This window comes from Nannospalax galili, unplaced genomic scaffold (assembly GCF_000622305.1).
Source record: "Nannospalax galili isolate Female #2095 unplaced genomic scaffold, S.galili_v1.0 scaffold95, whole genome shotgun sequence".
Lineage (NCBI taxonomy): Eukaryota > Metazoa > Chordata > Mammalia > Rodentia > Spalacidae > Nannospalax > Nannospalax galili.
In genome coordinates, this window is record NW_008342393.1 from 386,111 (window position 1) to 411,415 (window position 25,305).

The 25,305-nt window shown below is 46.0% G+C and overlaps 2 protein-coding genes across 2 annotated transcripts; one reads left to right on the forward strand and one right to left on the reverse strand.

Annotated features, from left to right (window-relative positions):
- Nucleotides 1-3,116: 3,116 nt before the first annotated feature.
- On the reverse strand, nt 3,117-15,906 carry Dusp3 (dual specificity phosphatase 3). Its single transcript, XM_008838139.3, has 3 exons — nt 15,719-15,906; nt 12,682-12,908; nt 3,117-5,197 (listed from the first exon to the last, which is right to left on the reverse strand). The coding sequence occupies exons 1-3, from the start codon at nt 15,841-15,843 to the stop codon at nt 4,992-4,994; spliced, it is 558 nt and encodes a 185-aa protein (XP_008836361.1). The 5' UTR covers nt 15,844-15,906; the 3' UTR covers nt 3,117-4,991.
- A 3,447-nt stretch (nt 15,907-19,353) lies between these two features.
- On the forward strand, nt 19,354-23,497 carry Cfap97d1 (CFAP97 domain containing 1). Its single transcript, XM_008838140.1, has 5 exons — nt 19,354-19,535; nt 20,510-20,580; nt 21,258-21,376; nt 22,740-22,863; nt 23,439-23,497. The coding sequence occupies exons 1-5, from the start codon at nt 19,412-19,414 to the stop codon at nt 23,493-23,495; spliced, it is 495 nt and encodes a 164-aa protein (XP_008836362.1). The 5' UTR covers nt 19,354-19,411; the 3' UTR covers nt 23,496-23,497.
- Nucleotides 23,498-25,305: the final 1,808 nt, after the last annotated feature.

A 25,305-nucleotide genomic window follows, 5' to 3' on the forward strand; every position in this document is an offset into this window, starting at 1 on the left:
TCTGGTTCCCCATCGAGAACTTGTAATGCTAATTACTCTTGCCTTTACTTCTCCTTCACATCTCCTAGGCACCAGTCAAGGACTTTTCTCCCTACAGTTAAGAGTTGTGCAATTTGGGAGTCTTTTAGATAGACCCACTGAAGGGGTACTCCAGTTGCTTCACCCTGTGTCCCTGTTCAGCATGGAAGAAGCCAGAGTGATCTGCATCCCAATTCCCCATCAGCAATTTGGGTAACCTCTTCAGAGGATGGTGTGATAAGAATAGGAGGTAGGAATTGGCTAGGCAGTTACAGTAAAAAGACCCCAAAGAAAAGTAGCCAGTTTCTTGGCTAAAAGTCAAAATGTCCTTGGGCCCCTTAGCAACATACTGTTCCAAAGGCCAAAAATGCCAAACGTATTTGGGGGCTCTTATCTAATCCCTAAAAGATTTTAGGGTTACCTCTTCAGAGGGGGGAATGTTAGAGTAGCAAAAAGGCCCATTTTTTTTTTAAAAAGGAGTACACAAAGATGAGATATGGGAGGAGTTGGAGGGGAGGGAATGGGTGTGGGTTTGATCAAAACACCTTATACGCATGTATGAAATTCTCAATATTTTTTAAAGTTAAAAAAAGAAAATAGGACTTGGCATGTATCAAAATTTAACAGATTACTTATGTGAATTAATTATATTCACAACGTATATGCAATGCCTGCAATTGTTGTGAAACTTCTGAAAGGTTTTTATATCAGCTTATCTATGGGAATTATACTAGAATATTTGCTATTCTATATTCCTTTGAATTTATTTTTTCACCCAGAAATTATTTTAATTTTCTTATCTGTGTCATTGCAGTTTGAATGGAAAATCTGAAGTTTATCTAATGGAACTTTCCTGAAAATGATATATTTTTAAAGAAAAATAGGTAGAATATGAAAAAAAAGGCAAACGTAAAAGGTTAAACCTAAACACATAAAAGAAAAGGTGACAAAAGGCAAGAAGGACAAAAAAAGCCCATTTCTTTGCAAGGTAAGACATTTATTTTGGTTACAACTTTAGTGTTTTAACACTGGTGATACAAGACATTAAACTTGGCCTTTGTCCCTAATGCTAGGGATGGAACCCAGGGTCCTGCCCATGCTAGGCAGGTGCATGTGCTCTGTATCACCCAGCCAACCTTCCCTGCCCCCAAACCATTTCTGTCCAGCAAAGTCATTCTCTTTACAGCTGGCAGGAGGCAAGAGGAACAAAAACTAAGCTTCCGACCGATCTGCCCTCTACCCTGAGATGCTATTTAGTCCAAATAGAATCTTGACCCAGAAGGACCATCTGACACGTTTTATGACAGTTTCCTGTGAGGAAAGCTCATATATTCAGATTTAATATCAGTGCTTTTTTTGTGTTTGTTTTGTTCTTTGAGACAGGGTCTCACTATGTAGCACAGGTTGGTCTGTAACACTCTATGTAGACCAGGCTCACCTGGAACTCAGAGATCCACCTGCCTCTGTCCCTCCAGTGCTGGGATTAAAGGGATGTGCCACCATGCCCAGCTTGATAAGTGTTTATTTTCATTAAAACATTAGCGTCTTAATACTATTAACATCTTGTGACTTGAAAGGCACCAACCTTCCCTTTCTGAACCCTCCCTTGCAGCGCAGTGGGATGCAGCGCCACCTGCTGGTTATCATGTCATTACTCAGGCGAGTTCTTTTCCTAGTGGTGCTAAGTTCCAAGTGCAGGAGTCAAATGCACACTTAGAGATCTCCTAGAAGAGCCCCCTCATTCGTTAAGTAATGGTCTATGCTCTCAAGATAATAGAATGGCAGGGAAACAGACCAGCCTCTGAAAACGCAGGCAGGCTGCTTTAAGACTGAGACCATTTGGCGCTGTAATTTTACCTAGATTTCTGTTGGTCAAAGAAAGGGGTCAGATCTGGGGAGGGGGAAGGGACACCCTGAGTTTCTATTCCATCACTTCAAAGGGATAGAAAACTATCCCACTTGTGGGTGGGATTTGGTGGTTCTTAACACAATAGGCTGGTTCTCTTTCTTTCTTTCTTTCTTTCTTTCTTTCTTTCTTTCTTTCTTTCTTTCTTTCTTTCTTTCTTTCTTTCTTTTCTCCTTCCTTCCTTCCTTTCTTGGGGTAAAGCCAACCAAGAAATCCCAAAATTTCAGCAAAGTAGCCTCAAAGGAAAGGCAGGAATTCTCCCAAAGGCCCTTTCTCTACATGTCCCCACACAGAAGTCTCCAGGAGGCACTAGGGAACAAAGTGGCTGTGGGGTGATAACCTAGAGGGGTGTGAGGAGGGGAGCCCCAACTCCAGGTCCTCCTGTCTCTCCAGTAGCAGAGCAGAGAGCTCTGACTTAGGGCTGCCGTGTGCCCCTGGACAAAGAGTGGCTGTATTCTAACACATCAGGGACCTGTACTTTTGCTTTCTTCTCTGTGGCTTGTGCAGGGCACCTGGACATTTGTTGGGAGCTGGACTCTAGAGAATAAACACGGAAACAAAGAACAAATCCAGCTTCAAGTAGCAAACCTGAAACTCTGTTTCTATTTTACTTTAAAAGCTGTGCAACTCCTGGGGGGTGGGGTGGTTTCACACCCTTAATTCTCCTGAATTCCAGTTATTTTTTATGATTTGAAACAGAGTCCCACTATGTACCCATTGGCTGGAGTCTTGATATATAGACCATGCTGGCCTTGAACTTCAGTGATCCTCCTGCCTCTGCCTTCCAAGTGCTGGGATTGTAGGTAGGCATGTACCACCAGATAACCCAGTTCTTCGTGTGTGTGTGTGTGTGTGTGTGTGTGTGTGTGTGTGTGTGTAAAACAACACATGAATAAGCTCTGTCAACTATTTATTGTTAGTAGCAAGTTATCTTCGTGTGTTTGTGTGTGTGTGTGTGTGTGTGTGTGTGTGTGTGTAAAACAACACATGAATAAGCTCTGTCAACTATTTATTGTTAGTAGCAAGTTAGATCAAGCAAGAAAGCCACTTGAAAACTGTGCAGTGAGGCACACAGTTCAGCTATGGCCATTTCACTCTGGAAAAGATGGCAGGTTCTCCTACTTGCTCAGCGCTGCTGTGGTCACAGAGAACAGGAGACAGCAAGCATCCTGGCTGCACAGCTCTGCATGAATAAGCTCTGTCAACTATTTATTGTTAGTAGCAAGTTAGATCAAGCAAGAAAGCCACTTGAAAACTGTGCAGTGAGGCACACAGTTCAGCTATGGCCATTTCACTCTGGAAAAGATGGCAGGTTCTCCTACTTGCTCAGCGCTGCTGTGGTCACAGAGAACAGGAGACAGCAAGCATCCTGGCTGCACAGCTCTGCTCCAGCTGTGAGCACTGATCTTGACCCCCTATAGTGATGCCCTAAGACGCACTTGCTTCTTGTCTTTGCCTCAACAGCTCTGAAAAAGGCACATCCCTCACCTTGACCCATTAACACTGCTGGGTTTTTAATTTAAAGCTACATTTTAAACATTCAACAGAAATCCCTGATATTTCTTTCAAGTAAGACTTCTTTGCAAATCCCTGCAAGAGATCCTACAGGAATGGAGGCTGTTGGGATCTAGTTCCCCTACTGGAACAACATCCTGTATACACAGGGTACTCAAACAGTTCAATTCTCATGAAACAGACATTTAGGAGATGCCTATGTGCTAGGTATCAGGGTGGTGGCTGAGTGTCACCACTCTGCCCTTCCAGACCTTGAAGATACACAACATCACATGACTTTCCAAAATAACAAGAGCATAAAGGCCCAAGAAGACAGTGTTCAATTTGTGGCAAATGTGCACACACATGAGATCTACTGTGTTTCATCACCATCTTCCAAAAGTCCTTAAAAGGTCATTTCTTTTTGTTTGTTCTCTCCCCAATAAAGGATGGATTCATCCAGATGCTACACTACATCTCATTTCTGCCCTGCAAGTCCCTCCAGGGCTCTTGTACCAGCTCCAAGGGGCCATCAGAGCCACCCATCAACAAGCAGGATAAATGCAAGGACCCTTCATTTCCCTGCTGTCCTTTGGCCTCCTGTGGACAGGCACACCCCCATGACACACCCACGTACATGGGCTGTAATTAGCTAACTTCCTCCTTCTGTTCTTAGAATAGCAAAAAGCAGTTAGCACAAGTGCCTTGGGCTCGCCAACACTATAATTCAGGGTGAAACCGTTGTAATTCTCCAATTGGTAGAGTTTTAAATAGGCTGGGCCTCAACACCCTGTTTTCTAAAAAAGAAAACTAAAACCCTGCCCAAGGCATCACTCTTCTAACAAGCAAAGGGACAGAGCCATCCAAGGGGAAAGGCTCCAAAGCAGCAAATTTGGAACACAAGCTCCAAAGAGGCACATTTTAAACATTCTATAGAATTAGGACAGCCCTCCGGGAAAACATGTTTGCCCACCTAAGGGCCTCTTAGTGTGGTGTCTTTAATTCTAAGGAAATAATTAAAATGCAGCCTCTTCATGGAAATTTCATCCACAGATAACCCATCTCCCCGCTCTACTTCAGAACTCACAGTGCACCTCTGCCCAAAAGCAGGGTGCGGGAGGCTATGAGGATGAGGTGACAGGTGTGGGGCAAACAGGGCCTGTGTTTGCATAGTTCCTTTACCAGGTTCAAGGCACCGAGGTCTCCACTCAGGAAGAACCCAGGTGTTCCTGGGAGGGAGGTCATGAGGAGTGTCCTTGAGAGTCTCAGGCCTTACACACCCACAGGCCTTCCTGTCCGGGGACCATGGAGAAGCATGTATGCTACAGGCCTCCCCTTGAAGCCCCCACCTCAGGGAGAGGACAGACATTAGAGGAAAGGACAACCAGGGAGCAAGAATGCCCTCCTCAGCAAGCTTCTTTATATGCTCCCTAAGGGTGAGGGGTCCAGGGCAGTGTTGGAACAGAAATGTGGGCAAGTGCCTTGTGACACTGGGAGCAGGGTACACTGTGTTTTCTAAACATGGTGGCCAGGGCCTCCTGGTCAGACCTCTGGAGAAGAGGCTGTGGGTGCACTAGAGTTTCAACTTCCCCTCCTTGGCTAGTCTGTCATTGAGCTGGCAGAGCTGGGCCAGGAAACCGTCATTGGGGCCGATCTCACGGTTCTGCCTCACGATGCTCAGGGCAGACTTGACATCCATTTTCTGACGCATCATGAGGTACGCAATGACTAGCGTTGGGGAGCGGCTATATCCCTCACGGCAGTGGACAAGCACCCGGCCTGCAAGAAACAGGGAGACATGATGACTGGGGAAGTCCAACTGTATCACACTTGACGAAGCTCTTCCATAAAGTGAAGCTGAGAGCCTCTGCATCCCATCCAGAAAGGCCAAATTAATAAAAATGAAAGACACAAAGTATCAGATATGACAGATGTGGAGCAACTGCCATGTGACTAAGACAGGGTGTGAAGAGACCTAACCACCATGGAAGACTAGCGATTAAAAAAAAAAAAAAAGTGCTCAAGCTGAATACCTGAGCCACCTACAACCCAGCAGCGGTATCCGGCTCATGTTCTTTTGGAGTGTGCATACACCTTCAGTGAGATAGGCAGCACTGTCCACAGGGCCTCCCCACTGATCACATTAGCAATAGAATGGATATATAGGGGGCTGGAGAGATGGCTCAGCGGTTAAGAACACTGGTTGTTCTTACAGAAGACCCGGGTTCCTCGGGTTCGAATCCCAGCACCCACATGGCAGCTAACAACTGTCTGTAACTCCAGTCCCAGGGGATCCGACAGCCTCTTCTGACCTCTGTGGGCATTGCACGACATGGGTACACTTACCTACATGCAAGCAATACACATAAAATAAAAATAATAAATAAAAAAAAACCAATAGACTGGATATATAACAAGAATTAGGGGCTGGAGAAATGGCTCAGCATTAAGAGCACTGGTTACTTTTGTAGAGGACCTAGGTTCAGTTCCCAGCACCCACATGACCACTAACAACCATCCATAACTCCAGTTCAAGGGGATCCGGCGCCCTCTTCTGGCCTCCATGGGCACTGACACAGGTGATGTACTTGCACACATGCAGGCAAAACACTCATACACATAAAAATAAATAAATCCAAAAAAAGTTTTAACAGGCAATAAATAAACAAATAAACAAACAAACAAATAAATAAGAATTGACAATCTAGGTTCAGTGGGTAAAGGCACTTGCCACCAAGCCTAATGACCTGAGTTTGATTTCCAGAATCCACATGGTAGAAGGAGAAAACTGAACTGACTTCTCCAAGTTGTCCTCTGACTTCCACATATGTGCTGTGGCATGTGCACACCCACACCTATATACATGCATAATAAATACACATAAATAAATAAATAAATGTTAAGGAATTAATGACCTAGCTGGTGGCACATATCTATAACCTCCCAACACTCTGAGAGGCCGAGGCAGAGGCAACAGTCACTGAGAGTTCCAAGCCAGCTTGGGCTACAGAGTGAAACTCTGACTCTATAAAAAAAAAAAAAGGGAGGAGGAGAACTGAACCAGCAAGATGGCTCATGGACCAGTGAGTGGGTATTGTGCTTGCTACCAAGCCAGATGATCTGAGTTTAATCCTGGGACTCCACATGTGTAAGGCACACAAATGCAGTATGATTCTGGAAAGCAGGAAAGAGGCCCAACCGAACTATGTTGTTTGAAGCTTAAACAGTGATAACTCAGGAAGTATGGATGGGGCACAGAGACTGGACGGAACACATGGTAGGCTTTCTGGGGAGCTGGGGGTTGGTACTTAGGAGTGTGCTGTTCACTGAACTACACACTTTGTGACGTGGAACTTCTCTATACAAATTTATCCTTCAATCAAAAACAAAACATGAAGCCAGGTCACAAATGCCTGGAGTCCTCGCATTCAGGAGGGTGAGGCAGGAGAATGGCAAGTCTGAGGTCAGCCCCGCTATAAAGCAGCATCCTTTGTTTGCTTAAAACAAAACAAGGAAATATCTCAAATGTATGTAGCTTGTATAAACAAACCATGTATATCCATAAAATGTAATACTGCTTGTAAAAAAAAGTTAAGAGAGCTTGCTGCTCTTCTAGAGCCCCTGAGTTTTACACCCACCACCCACATCAGATGGCTCACAACCACCTGCAACTCCAGCTCCAAGGGATCTGATGACATCTTCTGACCTTCATAGCACCTGCACACATATGGCATACATTCAACGGACACAAACAAAAAATGAAAATAATTCTTTAAAAAAGAATGAACCATGGAGGTAACACCATGAACAAAACTCATAATAAATATTTTTAAAATATTTATTTATTTTTTTGTGTATGAGTGTATTGCTTGCATGTATGTAAATGTACCCATGTCATGCAATGCCCGAGGAGGTCAGAAGATGGTGTTGGAGTTACAGATGGTTGTTACCTACCATGTGGGTTCTGGGAATTGAACCCAGGTCCTCTGCAAGAGAAGTCAGTGCTCTTAACTTCTGAGCCATCTCTCCAGCTCCCACAATAAACATTTAGCGTGAACAAGGCTAGAGCAAACAGAGCACGCTGTGTAGTTCTGTTGACAGAAAATCACAAATGCAAAGTGGTCTCTAGTGACAGAAAGTAGACTGGTGAGTGCTTGGGAACGGAAGGTAGAGAAGGCAGGAGAGGCTGCCCAGGGACATAAAGTGAGGGTGATGGACACATTCACTATCTTGATTGTGGTAAGCGCTTCATAGGTGTATACTCATGCCAAAACTTAATGACCTAATGAACTGTCGCATTAAGTACATATACCTTATTGAATGCCAATTATATCTCAGCAATTTTTTCTTTTTCTAAAAAACATTTTAATTATTATTTTTATTTTATGTGTATGAGTGTATTACCTGCATCTGTGTCGTACAATGCCCAAGAAGGTCAGAAGAGGGCATTGGATCCCCTGGAACTTGAGTTATGGATGGCTGTTAACTGCCACGTGGATGCTGGGAATTGAACACAGGTCCTCTGCAAGAGCTCTTAACTGCTGAGGAATCTCTCCAGCCCCAATAATTTTTTTAAAAAAGAATGGATTTCAAATACACACACACACACACACACACACACACACACACACACACACAACCACCGTGTGGCTTCCCCAAATGGTCCTCACTCCACTCCATAGTCATTCCCTCTTTTTTTTTCCCTGAACTCCAGCTTGCCACCTGCCTGTAGTTTTCCCCCAAGGGGTTTGCTGAGATCACCTTCCCAGGAAGGCCTTTCCTGCCCAACTTCCTGCAAACTATAAGTCACTCCCATTGCTAAGGCCACCTTGTAGTCTCCTTCCTCCCTGTTTCTGTTTTACTTCTTCCTTCCCAGTGAAATATGCTCCTTTAAGTTCCTGAGGGGCAAAGACAGTAATAAGGGAGGGATGAAAGGAGGGATGGAGAAAAGGAGGGAGGTAGAGGTGAAGGGAGGGAGGCATAAAAGGAGGGAAAGAGGGAGGGAGGAGAGTTGCCAAAGATCACTGTCAGCAAAGTCCCCTGACTGTTTCAGGGACACCTCCCATGGGGGCAGGGCACAAGGCTGGCTTCTCTCTCCTACCACCTGTCTCCCACACAGAGTGCTTAGCTCATGTCCTTGCCATCTCTCATCTGTGCCCCTTCGTCTTCTCCTCCAAATGGAGCTCTCCCTCTACCCTCACCACTGCCCATCCACAGTCCACTGACAGCTGGAAATCCTTCTGAAATATTAGTCTGATCCACCAACGTTTGCAGGGTGAAGTCTAGTCCCCAAAGTGTGGGTGACAAGGCCTACTGCCCCCACAAGGCTAGGATTCAGAATGAGCTCCAGGATAGCCAGGGAGACATAGCAAGACTCTGTCTCAAAAACAAAACAAAATAAAATAGAAACAAAGCCCCAGCTAGTGCCTGGTACACAAGAGCACTCAATAAACATCAACCAGTACTGGGAGTCCCTCGGTGGCCCCAGCCACCTGTGTGCTCATCCTATAGGGATGAGTTTCTCTAGAATGAGGACTAGAGGTGCTGGGTTTGGTGTGCCCTGCCATCTCCAGTATACACTGGCACCCTTCTATTTGCTTAGTGAGTTAGTGGCTAGCACTCACACCTCCTCACAGACATTGTATTGGAAGGAAAATGACTGACCCAGAGTCAACAGCATCTCTGCACTCCTCACCCTACCCTAAAACACCCCTCTTTTTCCCCAGAGCCTCCTACACCAGATGATGGGAATCTTCCACTTTCCTGCCTTTCCCTCTCTGGCTGTTACCCAAAGCACTCGGTGGGCTTGCCCCGCCCCCACTGGACAGTAGGACCCTCTGCAGAGCAGCCATCATCCTGCTTCTCACCCGGAGCATGCTCAGTGCCTCCAGGGCACAGAGTCTACCCTGCTCCAGGCCTAGCCCTCTTTGATCCTTCCAGAAACAAGTGCCTGCTTTCTCTTCTAAGTATACCAGCCTCCCTCCCAACTGCCTGGCTCACTCTCTCTTTAAAATTATGTGAGCAATGTACCCCAGGGTGGGTATGTGTGTTCACATGTATGAATGCATGTGTGTGGTGCACTATGTTCAAGTACATGTGGAGGTTTAGAGTTGGCATCTGTTGTCTTCATTTATTCTTGACCTTATATGTTAAGGCAAGGTCTCTTGCTGAACACAGAGCTCACTGTTTACTAGTCTGGCTAACCAGCTTTCTCTGGGGATTTCCTGTCTCTGCCTCCCAAATGCTGGGATTATAGGCAGACCATTATGCTCATTCAGTTTTTATGTGGGTTCTAGGGATCCAAACTCTGGTTTTCATGTTTGTTCAGTAGGCACTTTACCCACTGAGCCATCTCTCCAGGCCATAACTCTCTTAGTGATGGATTCCTAGTCCCTGGAGTCCTGCACGCAGTTGGAGGCCAGTGCCCAATCCATCTTAGTAACATGCCCACAAGGCATTAGAACCCTGGGATGTATTGCCACTTGTTCAATAATCGTCTTCAGTGAATCCATTGTAGAATATGCCGATTGCTACATCTGGTACTGGGGAGAAGCCAGGGACCCCACTGGTTCCCCATAAACCAGCCTGAGGTCAGGCTTCATGGAAGAGAGGATGCTATGCTAGGGCTAAGGAAGGGTTTGCCAGAAGACAGGGGAGAGGAAGGCAGAGAGCTTTCTATACCAAAGACCCAGCCCACCTTCACCAAGGCAGGAGGTTAAAACAAGTCACGAAGTATTCCTGATTGACTAGAACAAGGAAACGAAGGCTCAGTACTCTGAGTCCCAGGAGTGTGTGACCAACCACTACCATGTGTGAAGAGCAAAGCCTTGATTAACTGAGCCATGTTCTCCATCCACCCAGAGTTAGAAGTTCAGAACAGATAGAGAAGGGCTCTGGGGTGGGGATGACAGGGACCATGAGGGACCAAAAGGCCCTGACTTCAGAGTCTGTAGTTTCCCCCATCAGTAGAATCTCTGGGAGCCTTGAATGTGTGCTGAGCATCAGTAGGTAGGAAGCTGTCTCTGGGAATTTCTTGGATAGGGAAGTGGCTGGGCCCAGGAAGCATTTGTGTGGTAGAGACACAATCCAGTGTATCATCAGAGGGAGGAAGAGGTGACAGAAGAGCCAGGAGAACCAGTGTGCTCAGCAGTTATCTGCCCTATGGACTTCTAGGATTTCTCTCTCAGCTGAATGCCTGGTCTGACCGTCAGCCAGCTGGCTCTCCTTGGTCCTAATTTCTGTCTGCAGCTTCAGGAAGTACTTGAAGCATGGCTGGGAGATTTAACCTGAGAGCTCTAGGCTGATGACCGTCGTAAGGCCAGTTATGGCCACCCAGTCCCACTTGTGAGGTGGCCACATGAGTCCCTAGCCAATAAGGGAGTACGAAAGCTAAACTGGGAGAGTCTGGGGGAATGGGTCACTTGCTCTTAGAAGGAAACACAAGCTGGGGAGGTGGCTCAGTTAGGAAAGTGCTTGCTGCTCAAGCATGAGATCCCAGTATCCACATAGAAGCCACATGTACAGCATGCTTCTGTAAGTCCCCAGGGCTAAGGAGGAGGAGACAAGTGGATCCCTGCAGCCTGGCTAAATCAGTGAACTCCAGGTACAGTGAGAGACCCTGCCTCAAAAACTGAAGTGGAGGGGCTGAAGAGATGGCTCAGTCATTAAGAGCACTGGCTGCTCATCCAGAGGATCCAGGTTTGAGTCCCAGCACCCACATGACAGCTAGCAACTGTCTGTAACTCCATTTCCAGGGAAATTTAACGCCCTCTTCTGGCCTCTGTGGGCACTGCACGACAAGGATACGCTTAAACACATGTAGGCAATATACTCATACAAGTAAAATAAAAATAATAAATTTAAAAAATAACTGATGTGAGCCAGGCATGGTGTGGCATGCCTTTAGTCCCAGCACTCGGGAGGCAGAGGCAGGCGGATCTCCATGAGTTCAAATCCAGCCTGGTCTACATAGTGAGTTCCAGGCCAGCTGGGGCTACAGGGAGACCCTGTCTCAAAAAGACTGAAAAATAAAAAAATGAAAAATAACTGAAGTGGAGCATGACTGAAGGAAACATACATTGTCAACCTTTGGCCTCCACATTTGCACAGCACACACACACACACCCACATCGAAACAAGAGAAAAGTGGGTGCTCAGCTCCTGCCCTCTGTATGGCTGAGAGGCCATGAAATGGCTCTCACAAGCTCACGGGTTGAACATTTGATCCCTAGTTGGTGGCAGTGTTTTTGGATATTTTGGAAACTTTAGAAAGTAGGGGCTGGAGAGATGGCTCAGCAGTTAAGAGTACTGACTGCTCTTGCAGGGGACCCATGTTTGATTCCCAGCACCCACATGGTGGCTACGAACCGTCCTTAACTCCATTCCAGGGGAATCTGAAGCCCTCTTCTGACCTCCAAGGCATTGCACGACACGGGTGCACTCACTTGAGTACACTCACATACATGCAGGCAATACACTCGTACACATAAAATAAAAATAATAAAATATTTTTTTAAAAAAAGAAAGTAGGGCCTAGCTGGAGGAAGTAGGTCCCTGGGGGCTTGCCTTTAAGGGGCCTAGCTGGTCCGTGATCCCTTCCTCACCTCTGTCTGCCATGAGATTAAAAACAGCCTCCTCTTCCACAGGCTTCCCCTATTCTGATGTCCTGTCCATGCAAATGGGACCAGTTGAACCCACACTGAACCTCTGAAACTGTGAGCCCAGATAAAAGTCTCTCCTCCTTCAAACTTTTGTCTTGGTTCCTTTGGTCACAGTCAAACGAAACTAATACATACATATAATATAGCTATGGTGACCAGATCTCACCATGGAGTCATGAGATGGGCAGGAGAGAAAGAGTGTAGTCTAGACCCCACCATTGAGCTACTGAATCAACCAACCACTGTTCCTTCCCCTCAGGACTTCTCATGTGGACAGCAATAAGCCTTTTTTCCATTATCACAGCTACTTGAGTCGTGGGTGGGAGTGAGGAGTAGATGCCTAGAAACCAATGCTGTGCCTAAATAAAATTAAAGGCAAGGACCCTGATGCTGCCACTGTGTGAAAGAAAGAGTTGGATTGTTTATGTAATGTGAGGCCACTTGGCCTGCCAAGCAAAGAGACAAGATCTAAAGGCCCCAGTCATCACCTCAGGGGATGGCAAACAATAGGATGTCCAGAAGGAGACTTGTTCCTGAGGCCTGCTCTCTAGGACAGCCCAAATGAAAGCTGCCTCCCCATGGTTCTGGGTGTCAGCCCCTTACCATTGTTGTACGCCAAGGCCTGGTCAATGAAGTCTGCAGCCCTTTCAAAGTAGGCGCTGAGGTTGAACTCTTGTGTGTCATTGGCCTTGATGCCCAGGTAAGTGATGCCAGAGTCCTTGTAAAAGTTGGCATTGGTGTTGACGTGCATGAAGGACCTGCCCTCGGCAGCATTCAGGACATGGGTGATGCCCAGTTTTTGCAGTTGAGAGATGTCCTGAGCCACAGACCTGGATGGGAGACAGTAGCCAAATATGAGGAAGTGACCTGCTGCAGTCCCAGGTGAAGAAGATGAGGAAGGATCTGAGCCTCTTAACAAAGCAAGGAGCCTGCTACCTACTGGCCTCTGCAGTGTCTCCTGCCTCATGATCTTCCCCCTTAGTCTAGCCATATCCAGTTACCCACAGCTTCCCCAAATAGATTTGTGGTTTGGTGCCATGCTGTTCCCTCTGCCACCCTTCCCCACCTTCTCTGTAGGCATCCACCCTCTCATCTTACAGCACCCTCTGTGTATTTCCCCAGATCCCTTCATTTAGTGCGCTGTCAAAGTTCCTATATTGTGGTGATGGTATTGAAACCCAGACAAAGTTTTGGAGAGCTGGGCATGGTGGCACACACCTGCAATCCTAGCACTCAAGAGGCTGAGGCAGAAAGATCTTGAGTTTGAGGCTAGCCTCAGTTATACAGTGAGACCCAAATAAAACAATAAAATAAAACAAAAATAGACGCTGGAGCCAGAGTGCCTGGGTCTGAATCCAGCCCTGCCATTTATCAGCCAGGCAACTTTAAGCAAGCCACATAACCTTCTGAGCTACAGTTTCCCCACTGTAAAATGAGGATAACAATACATACTGCTTGGAGTAGTCCTGAGTGTTAAAGGGGCTTGTGTTGTTGATAGAGCCTAACTCTATGATAAGGGTTAATATTCCAAAACAGGGTCATACGTATTTGCTCAAAGGTCCAGTCTGTGAGTTCCTTGCAAGGAGGTCTGTCCCCTCAGTACCTGCTACAGCAGTGCCTGACACATAGTAGGTATTGAATAAATTGGCAGTGACTGCGGAAAGAATGAAACTGTCACATGTCAGGACCCCTGATCATCAACCCCTTCTGCCATACCCTATTAGTTACATTTCTGAGGCTCCCAGGAATATCTTAGCAACTGAGGAGCAGGTAGCCCCCAAAGAATGATGGGGGTTATAAGATACCTGGCCTGAATGAACAAAGAGGCTCTCCTCACAACACCACCCCAATCTAAATAGCAGTTTGTGCTTTATAAAGCAGTACCTCCTACATGCTCTCATCTGTGTGTCATGGCAGCACTGGGTATCCACAAACTGGCTCACACAGCCTCCCTCACTCCCTGAGAGGATGCAGCTGGAACCCTCATTTTATTCAGGATCTCCTGATGGGTGAGGAAACCCAATTCTTCTTGGCACTAGGTATGCAGCTGACCCTTCCCGTTGAGTACCCCTACGTGAAGGTTAGATTTGCACAGAGGGCAAAGAATGTATTTTCGTTGGCAGCCATCACACCTGCCCCTCTGGCTACCACCAAGCCTTGGGAAGAAAACTGCCCCTAGGGAATAGGCTCCAGAGGCTACCGAGTCCCCCCCTCCCCAACACACACACACACCCTCCCGGCTGCTTGGGTAGTTGGTAGGTCCCTTAGAATTCTGCAGTCACTGGGCCTCGGACTGACCTTGTGAAACTGTTTTAGCCATTCCTGTTCAGCACACTGAGCAAGACTGCACAGCAGTGGTAGACAGAATACAGAACAGAGCACCTGTTTCACTTCCCTTCTCTAATATAAATTCAACAGTCAACAAATTTACCATCTCTGCCATTGCTACAAATGAACATCACACAGTGTGACACACAGTAGGTCCTCCATGTGGAAATGAGTGACGCAAAGAACGAAGCCAATCCCCAAGAGGCTGGGGCATGTGGGCAACATGAACCCAATCTGGTCCTACGGCCAACTTATTTCTATGGTAGACCTTGGTAGTTTAGGCAACAGATCCTAGATGCAGGACAGAATACACACACATGAATGTATTACCGACAGGTCCTTATAATCCCCCAGTTACTCTGAGCTACCACTTCCTACTATGTAAAAAATGAGAGGAAGGGTTGGTTATCAGTTTTTGACACACAGTCCTTGAGCTGGACCCATGGAGCTTAGGACTTTGATAAATGGGTCTTCCTTGTCATGAAAATCCAAGCTGGGCTTTCCCCAGGCTGTGAGGACACTAATCCATCCATGCTTTTGGTGGGTTAGCACCTGTCAGAATGGTTACTACTGATTCACTCCAGCTGCTGAGAAAATTCTTCTTAGTAGGCTGGCTAACAGAAAACCAATTTGATAGGAACTCCTAAGAGATCAGTAATAAATGCATTTCCTGGTGGTGAGAAGGTTGGAAGGAATTTCCAGAAGATGGCTCAGGTCTTTTATGGAATTTGTCATTTTGATTGATCCCATCGAAGACCAATCTTATCTGGAAAGTGGAAAAGAGAGCTCAGGAAACTTCCCTGGCTCACTTTCTACTTTTTTATTTAGGATATTTTGGGGGTATTTGGATTCCCAGATCTGGGTTTACAGGGAGAAGAAAAGTTCCACGCCTGGATTGTGACGTCAGTCCGTTGCCATGCAACGAAGGCAGACATTCCATGGTGACCTCACTGCAGAACCAGGCAGCTGTCACATGACGCGCGGGGCGAGGAGACCGGCCACCTGTTAAGTGAACACGGGAGCCTCGACCCCGCCCAAAGCCAGACCCCGAGCTTGGGCGGCCAAGGGCAGAGCCGGGCCGCACCTTCGGATCTCAGCGCCTGCGACCCGGAAGGGCTGCGGGGGCCAAGTCCAGCCCCTCCGCTCCACGCGCGGGAGTGGGCGTCGAAGCCAGCCGGGTCCCCAGCCCCTGCTCTGGCCTCCGGGACCGCGACCGCGCCCAGGGACCCTCAAGCCCGGAGCCCCAGTCCAGCCCCCGGGTGGGCGGGGCGCCCGGGGAGGGGCTGCTGGGACGCGACCCGGGGACACTCACGCGTTGCCCACGTAGATCCTCGGGATGACCTCGTTGCAGGGCTGGCTCGGGAGGCTGTAGCAGCCGCTGCCGTCCGACAGCAGGTCGTTGAGATCCTGCACCGAGAGCTCTAACGGGCGGGCCATGGCGGCGGCCGGGCCCTGCGCGCCGGGGCTGGAGCGAGCGAAGGGAGACTGGTCAGCTGGGCGGGGCTGAGCCGGGAGCTGCCGGGTCCCGCCCCGAAGGCGGGCCCGCGGGGTGCGGGGAGCTGCAGGGCGCCCAGCAAGGCGCTGCGCAAAGGACGTGCGCCGCAGCCCATGCGCCGCAGGACCCCCGGGGCGTGTCCCCGGACGAAGTGCTACCACTCCAGTGTCAAGGGTCTTCTCTCACCCTGGCTAAGGCAGTTTCGTATATGTCTATAAAACTGGGACGTGCAGTCACTTCCAGTGGCCAAATGCAGGACGCCTGGGGTACACCCAGGTGTCGCTTTTTTAAAGATGCCAACCACCCCTGGGTTTTGCTGTGAATTTTTCTTGCTGCACAACAGCATCATTGGGATCTATTCTCCCACCGCCAAACACACATTTGTCAGAAACACAGCATCTTCTCCTCAACCCACACCTGCCGAATACCTAGGCCACAGCTTTCCCACCCCAGGAGGTGGATCCCTACCAAGGTCACAGCGAGGAGCCCTACTCTGGATCTGGACTGCTGTCAAAATTGAGAATCAGCATCCTGCTTTTAAAGGTGGGGTTCTAGACAGCCAGGTTTAGCATTCTGACCCTGGGGAATTACTTAATCTGAGTCTGGTGGGGAATAAAAGTGGGGAAGGGGTTCAGACGGGATAATACAATTTGAACATCTTTAATTTAGAAATCAAAAATGTTTACAAATCTGTAACTATTGAGTGTAGACACACACAAGTGGAAAATTCCACATCCGACCTCTTGTGACAGATGGCAGTCTAAAATCAGGTGCACTAAAAATACTGTGCAAGGGGGCTGGAGAAATGGCTCAGCAATTGCAGAAGACCTGAGTTCAATTTCCAACACTCACATCACAACTGCCTCTGTAACTTCAGCTTCAACAGATCTGATACCTGATGCCCCTGTCCTCCACAGGCGCCAGCATTCACACGCACAAACACAGGCACACAATTGAAATTTTTTAAAAAAAGGTTTTTTAAACTTTTGTCTGAGACAGAGTTTCCCTGTAGCCCCAGCTGGCCTGGAACTCACCATGTAGACCAGGATGACCTTGATTCACCCGCCTCTGCCTCCCCAGTGCTGGGGTTAAAGGGTGCACCACCACACCCAGCTGAAAATAAAATTTTTAAAAAACTTTTTAAATTTTTATTTTATGTGTATAAGTATTTATTATTTATAAGTATTTATTTATTATTTATGTGCATAAGTATTTTATTTTATGTGTATAAGCCTGCATGTAACTGCATCCATGTCATGCAATGCCTGTGGAGGTCAGAAGAGGGCATCAGATTTCCTAGAACTGGAGTTATGAACTGCTACTAGCCACTATGTGGGTTCCTCTGCAAGAGCAGCCAGTGCTTTTAACCACTGAGTCATCTCTCCAGTCCCTGAAAATAAAAATTTTAAAAATATTGCACAAAAATATGTTCAGTATATATATATATAAAGCCTATATATACAAATGTATATACATACATATATATATGTAAAGCCTAAATGGATTTTGTGTTTAGACTTGGATTCATTCCCTAAATATCTCATATATATTAAAATATTCTAAAACCCTAAACACTTCTGCCCCAAGCATTTCAGTAAGGAATATTCAATACCTAACTCTTCAAGGTATTGGAAAGATTCAAGAAACATTAAAAAACCTGGGGATGTAGCTAAGTTGATAGAGTTGCTTGCCCAGCATGCACAAAGCCCTGGGTTCCATCCCTAGCACTGAATAAACTGGGAAAACAGACACAATGGTACATTCCAGTAATCCCAGTACTGGAGGCAGAGGTGGAGGATCAGAAGTTCAATGTCATCCTCACTACATAGCAAGTTTGAGATCACCCTGGGATACATGAGACTCTGTCTCAAAAAAGTTCGAGGGGCTGAAGAGTTGACTCAGTGGTTAAGAGCACTGGCTGCTCTTGCAGAGGACCTGGGTTCAATTCATAGCACCCACATGATGGCTAACAACCATCTGTAACTCCAATTCCGGGGGATCAGCTCACCTCTTCTGGCCTCCACAGGCATTGCACAACATAGGTGCACTTACGTGCATGCAGGCAAAACACTCATGCACATAAAAAATAAAATTTTAATTCAAGAAAAGCACCCAACACTGATGGTGAGCACTCATTAAATGTTGGTCGTCTCTTCTCAGTGAATGTGTTGCACACTCCCTGGGTCTATGCCCTGTGCTACTGTGAAGGTGACCCTGGCTCCTTTACTATGAGCCACATGGTGTTAGTTCAGCCTTTACTGAGCTTCCATTGAGAGCAAAAGACACAGCTTCTCTCCTAAATGAATGCTTCCCTCTCCAGTTGCTGTGAAAAAGAACAGATTCTTCCCCAAATAGGGCAAATATGATCTCTGAAATTCAGAACACACATCCTGAGTTCAGCTCAGCCGCCTTAGTCTTTTTCTTTCATGTTTTTTTTTATTTTTTATTTTCATTTTTGAGACAGGCTCCCATGTAGCCCTGGCTGGTTTCTAACTTTCTTTTCTTTTTTTAAAAATTTTTATTTATTATTTTTATTTTATGCGTATGCATGTATTGCCTGCATGTAGGTAAGTGCACCCATGTCGTGCAATGCCCACGGATGTCAGAAGAGACTATCAGATCCCCTGGGACGGGAGTTACAGATAGTTGTTAGCTGCCATGTGGGTGCTGGGATTTGAACCCAGGTCTTCTACAAGAGCAACCAGTGTTCTTAACCGCTGAGCCATCTCTCCAGCCCCTGGTTTCTAACTTTCTGTGTAGCAAGAATGACGTTGAACTTGATCCTCCTGCCTCCACTCCCCCAGTGCTGGGATGACAAAGTGTACCACTGCATCTGGCTACACTAACTTAGTTAAATAATGTTGCTGATGCTCTAGACTTCAGTTTCTTCATCTGAAGAATGAAGGAATTGGATCCAATTATCCAATGTTTTACTTCCCAGAAAAGCTTATGCCTTCAAATCTTCAGGGAAACCTTGCAGTAGAAACCGCTTGAGCTCTAAGGGTGTAACAGAGAGCTGGAATTCCTTCCTCCCTGAACTTGAACTTGTGCTATGTGGGACTCTCCTAATTAAACCTCTCCTTTCCCCTTCAGTCTTGGCAACATCTACTTTCCAGGCAGGTGGGGAGCTTCTGAGTCCCTCTCCCTTCATCTTGACTTAGACCTAGGTTAACACAAAAGAACAGAAGCCCAACACAGAACTATACAAGCTTGAAGAGTTAAAAACACTACTTACCTTGATTTGGTCATTACACACGGAATATATGTATTGTATTATTCCACACCCCATCAATATGTATAAATTTTATGTCGACTTAAAAAATGAGTTTAAAGCAAAAATAAAAATTTTAAAAGATGCCCAGAGGCAGGCAGACATGGTTTTTCTCTCACTCAGTGAAACCTGTTCCTGATGTCATAACAGGGTATTATGACACCCTGTCACAGGGACAGCTAAGTTCCTCACAGAGGAGCCAAGATGTCTCATTTCTGAAGTGGGACTAGAAGGAGAAGATGAACAGTTCTCTGGATTACCTTGCCTACCCTGTTATCGTCTCTAATCACAGGCAAAGCACAACTTTGAGAAAAAAACTGGACTTTGGCCACTATATACTGCACAAGAATAGAATACAAATAGGTATGTGGGAAGTTGGAGCTGAGCATTACTGTTCAGGGTTCTAAAAGGATCCACCATAGAGATAGTGACGGGAAGCCACACCAGAGTTGGCTTTGAAATGATATGGCCTTATCTGCTGAGCTTTGGTCAAGAGGAGATTATAATAAAAAACAAAATGTATCTTCTATCCGGGAGTCCATGTGAGTCCGTATGCTAGAAGGATTCACTTTAAACTCTTCAGAGCTAAAGTTAGAAAGAGGATAAGACTTCAGTGCTCAATAGACTGGCTAGTAACATTGGGAAGGGGTGGGAAAGAGGTGCTGATGGTGGATTGAAAGGATATTTTTTAAAAATTATGTGTGAGTTGTGTGCACGTATATAAATTCACCACGTGTGTAATGCCCACATAGGTCAGAAGAGGGCATCAGATCCTCTACAATTGAAGTTACAGACAGTTGTTAGCTGCCATGTGGGTGCTAGAAACTGAACCTAGGCCCTCTTCAAAAGCAACCAGTGTTCTTAACCACAAAGCCACGTTTCCAACATGAGGACATTTATTTCTATGAATTTCGGGCAGGGTCCCATGTAACTCAGATGGCCAGGAGCTGGCTGAGGGCCAAAGATGACCTTGACTTCCTAATCTCTGGCTTCTACTGGGATTACAGGCACATGTGCCACTAACCTTGTTTAGGCAGTGTTTGGGGGTTGAACCTGAGGTCTCTGGTATGCTAGGCTGGTACTCAAGCAACGGAACTACATCCCCAGCCATCTCTGTGAATTTTACTTTTACTAGGCCTCAGCATTTTAAAATTTCTGTTCAAAACTCTTCAGAGATGTCAGTTTGGGAAATTAAACCAAATTGAAGTTGCTAGATTTCACAGGCAGAATTTAAATTGTAGTTAGTGTTCATTGGTTGGGCTCAGGGTGGTCTGGCAGGTTTTCTTAAGCTGTTAGGATTCCTGGACTGTAACTCTGCTGTTTATCCTCTTCTCTAGTGAAGCCAGCTGTCGATACCAAACCTCCAATGGCGCACACACATTACATTTTAAAATTGAGCAAACTCCAGGTATTCTCGCCACCTGCAGGTGTATTTTATTGATTTTATTATTATTTTTTATTTATTTTATTTTTTGGTCTTTTTGAGACAGGGTCTCCCTATAGCCCCAGCTGGCCTGGAACTCACTTTGTAGACCAGGCTGGCCTTGAACTCACAGCGATCCGCTTGCCTCTACCTCCCAAGTGCTTGGATTAAAGGTGTGTGCCACCATGCCCAGCTTTATTGATTTTTTTTTTAAATAGTGTTTTTATAAAATTTTATGAGTGTTTTGTCTGCATGTATGTAAGTGCACCAGTGTCATGCAGTGACTGTGGAGGTCAGAAGAGGGTGTTGGATCCCCTGGGACTGGAGTTACAGATGGTTGTTAGCTGCCATGTGGGTGCTGGGAACTGGACCCTGGTCCTCTGCAGGAGCAGCCAGTGCTCTTAACCAATGAGCCAATTCTCTAACCCCTATATTTTATTGGTTTTTAATCTTCATCCTAAAGAAGCTCGATTTCCCAGAGCCTTGCAGAGATACCATCTAACCCAAAGATTTGTTAACATTCCTCCACTCTTATCCAGCACCCCCAGTTTCCTATGCTCTGTGTGCCCCCTTTGCTAACAGTCCCAGTGGAGGGTGATGCTCAGCTACTGTGTGTGGGAGCAGCACAGTGTTGATGTCACCATGGTGGGGTTTCTTGTCAGGGTGAACAAAAGAGAATCAACAAAATCGAATATGAAAATAAGCAACTGTGTCAGAAAATTGCCAATGCCCATCGAGGCCCTGCCAAGGTGGACTGCTGGAATGAATATCTTTCTAAAAGGTAGTGTTCTTTCAGCCCATGCTTGGGAAACCAAATTAAACCTTCCCCTTGGGTTTTAGTGAGATAGGAATGTTCAGAGGAAGTTATTATGTGTAAAACCAAGAGACCAAGCTAAGAAGATTGAGAACTTCACATCACACAGTAAATCTCTCTTTATGTATATATATGTATTTGTAAGTTAAAGTGTCAAAAGCCTTAAAGGTGAGTTGTTCAAGGAGTTTCAAAGAGGCCTGAGAGGCCAAAACTGGGAAACTAATAGGGACACAAGAGTCTCTGTGTTGATGAAGATAACCCAGATGGAGGTCTCACTGGAGAAGTTGATGGCACTAGAGTCAGGCAATGGGATCAGGTTAAGTTGTAGAGCTGAGTCTAGATGCAGAGGCAGAAGGGTAGGACTGGGGCCAGATAAACAAATGGATGGACAGAGGGGTGTCAGGTTCAGATGATGAACAGGAGGATGAGAAGATGGCAACTCAAGCTGGCTTGCACCATCAGTGGGGACTCCAACTGAGATGAACCCCTGGGACAGTCGGGAGTTCTCTGCCTGTCTGTCCTTTGACCCTCACATTTAGTGGTCAGATGACAGATAAGTGGGGGCCATCATCACCCCAGGGCTAGGTGTCCACCTTTTTATGGGGTCCAGGTGAGGGAGGATACCCTTTCCTCAGTCTGGTGTCAGATAAGTTCCTGAGCCTAGTTTTTCTTACAGGGTTTTAATATGCCCATCTGCCCCTACAATCCCAATTCACACCAATACTGGTACTGGACATATGATGCTGTCCACGAATCTACCTGTGCAGAGTCATCCATCAAAAGCTGCTTGTAAAAGGCCAGCCTGGTCTACATAGTGAGTTCCAGGACAGCTGGTGCTACAGGGAGACCAAAACAAAAACAAAAGCTGCTTGTAAAACGGAGTCTCTCATGTCAAGGCACAGTTTGTAAAAGCACTATTTTACCCAAGATGGAGTAATTTAGAGTAGGCTCTAGTCTGAGCTCAATCCCATACCAACGACGTAGAATCTCCTAGCAGGCAGTAGATGGAGGACCACTAACAGAAACCTGAAAATAATTTGCACATTTCCCAGAGCGCACTGTCCCTGCTTTGGGGACACAAAGGTCACTAGGCCTTCCTTTCCTCAAGCTGGGTGTGGTGGCACGCACCTGTAGTCCCAGCACTTGAGAGGCAGAGGCAGGCCTGGTCTACATAGAGAGTTCCAGGCCAGCTGGGGCTACGGGGAGACCCTGTCTCAAATAGACTAAAAGAAAAAAACACAAAAACAAAAGTCACCAGGCCTTCCTTTCCTCCTCCACTGTCCAGGAGAAACATTTCCTTCTTTGCCCATCCTGGTTTTGTGTTTTTCAGCTTAAACAGAGAAGCAAGGAACCTCCAGCTAGTGAGAATCACCATGGAAAACCAGGGCATTCTGAAGAGGTTGAGTGACCAAAAACCCCACTATGACCGTAGGGCATCGGAGATGGACTGGCAGGCATGTGGGGCATGGGGGCACTCTTGTTATAGTCACAAATGTACCCAAAATTAGTCCATGCTCAGCATAGAGGCCAATCCCTAAGCAGCTAGATCATGTGAAACACAATCACTCAAAGAAAAACCTACACAGAAAACTTAGCTCACAGACACACCATCATCAAATAGCCAAGGACGTCTTGGTAATAAAATTACTGTGAGTCTGTTTCAGAAAATGTTGGGTAGCATCTTCCTCCATCCTTTAATTCATAAGAGAGGTTGAATGCAGAAAGATGGAGGGAGGTGTATCATTTTTAACGTGGTCGATGGGCTCTCCTGGGAACGAGTCTTCAAAGATGAAGTGGGGAGAGCTGGTATAGACATTAAGGCAGGAGGATAGTCAGTTTGAGGACCGCATGGGCTACTTAGTGTTGAGAACTTGTCCCAAGAAACAAGCAAAACAAAAAAGCTTGGGGGAAGCTACAAATAATGATTTAGAAGCCTCCTCTCCCCACCTTTTCTAAGCTTCTAGAACTTCAGCTGAAAACCCTAGCATGCTGGCATTAACAAGCCTTTCTGATTTTTTTTTCCTTCAAGAATTCAAGGCGCTATATCAGATATACAACAAGATATCTTCTCAGCCAAGATGAATAGGTATATCATTTTGAGTTTTTCATTTGAGTTTGATTTTCAGAACCCATATAAATGTGGAAGGAGAAAATCAACTCCATGAAAGTTGCCCTCTGTCTGCCATATATGTGCTGCACATGAGCCCTGCCCCCGCCCCACATCATGCACACATACATATACATGCTGCTACCACTAACAATAAAATGTCTTTAAAATTTGTAAAGACATTAGCAAGAGACCTAGGCTTTAAAGCTAGGCCAAGTTTCCATGATCAGTCAAAGAGACTGCTCTTCGGCCGGCATTTTGTATTATTTGATATTTTTAGTAATGAGTAAGTGGGTTCTTTCCTTCAAGGAATAAAGGAGGCTTTCCTCAGCTCAGTGATGTATTATTGATCTCTCTCTCCTCCTCCTCCTCCTTCCCACTGAAAACAATGTTGCTTACCATGGAAAAGCTACAAAGAAGGCCCTAGGATTTCTTGCCTGCTTAGAATCTCAAGACACTCGGAGCGACTGTGTGCCCATCTTAAGATGTTACAATAAATCTTGGCACATAAAACGGGACAGGGAAAAAGAAGGATGTGATGAGCCTTTTATTTTTATGGTGTGTGTATGTGTGTGTGTGTATGTGTGTGTGTGTGTGTGTGTGTGTTCATGTAGTTGTATTGCATGTGTGTGGGTGCATGTGTGTGAAAATTTGTGTAGAGGCCCAGAGGTTGACATCCGATTTCTTCTGCAATCACGCTCCACCTCATATATATATACATATATATGTATATATATTTTAATTTTTATTGAATTTTGTGTATATGTATATATATTTTAATTTTTATTGAATTTTGTGTATTTCATACATTAAATCATCTTTAATACCACCTTACCCTTTGGCACCCTCCCATGCCCCCCCAGTGGAGTTTATATGTGTTAAGGCCTATCATGTAAAGTTAGTGTCCCCAGATGTCCCTCAGTGCAAGTTCATCCTCTGAGATTTAGTCAGCCTATTTAGAATCCCTCCCTTTAAGAAAATCAGCTCTTCCTCACCCAGCAGTAATCAGCTGCTAATAATTCTTCGACTGAGATTGGGGTCTGCTGTTCATTTCCACAGTTCTGTGCTGGGGTTTTTGTCTGCTTAAGTTTGCATGGGTCTTGTGCATGCTGACACCATTGCTGTAGGTTTGTATAAGGGCCCCAGGTGTCTGTAGGACTGTTTCCATAGGGTCCCGCACCCCCTCCCTGGCTCTTACAATCTTTCTGCCCCTTCTTCTGAAAAGTTCCCTGAGCCCTGGGTGGGTGGATTTTAATATAGGACTCCTGTCCAAGGACCCACACTCTGCCTACAGACCCTTGTTCTCTGTGTTTTGGCATTTGTGATCTTTTGTGTCCCTGGCCCTCTGTTGCATGAGGGAGCTTCATTGGTGAAAGTTGAAAGATGCATCAGTGTTCTCTTCGTCCCCTGTTCTACATTCCATGAGCCTTAGTTGTAAAGATTGTATCCTAGATGTGCCACTTAGACTCAGGCAATTCACAGACAATCTCTGTGTGTGACCAGTTGTGGAACTCTGTAATTATCTCTGTCTCTTGAAAAAGAAGCTTCTTTGATGAGTGGTGACTGGGATACTTGTTTATAAGGATTTGGTGCTGGGAGCCACAAATGAGGGAGAACATGTGTCTTTTGTTTTTCTGAGTCTGTTACTTCACTTAGTATAACGGTTTCTAGAGCCACCCATTTACCTGCAAATTTCATTAGTTCATCTCTCTTTACTGCTGAGTAGAACTCCATTGTGTAAATGTACCACATTTTTGTTAACCACTCATCAGTTGAGGGACACTTAGGT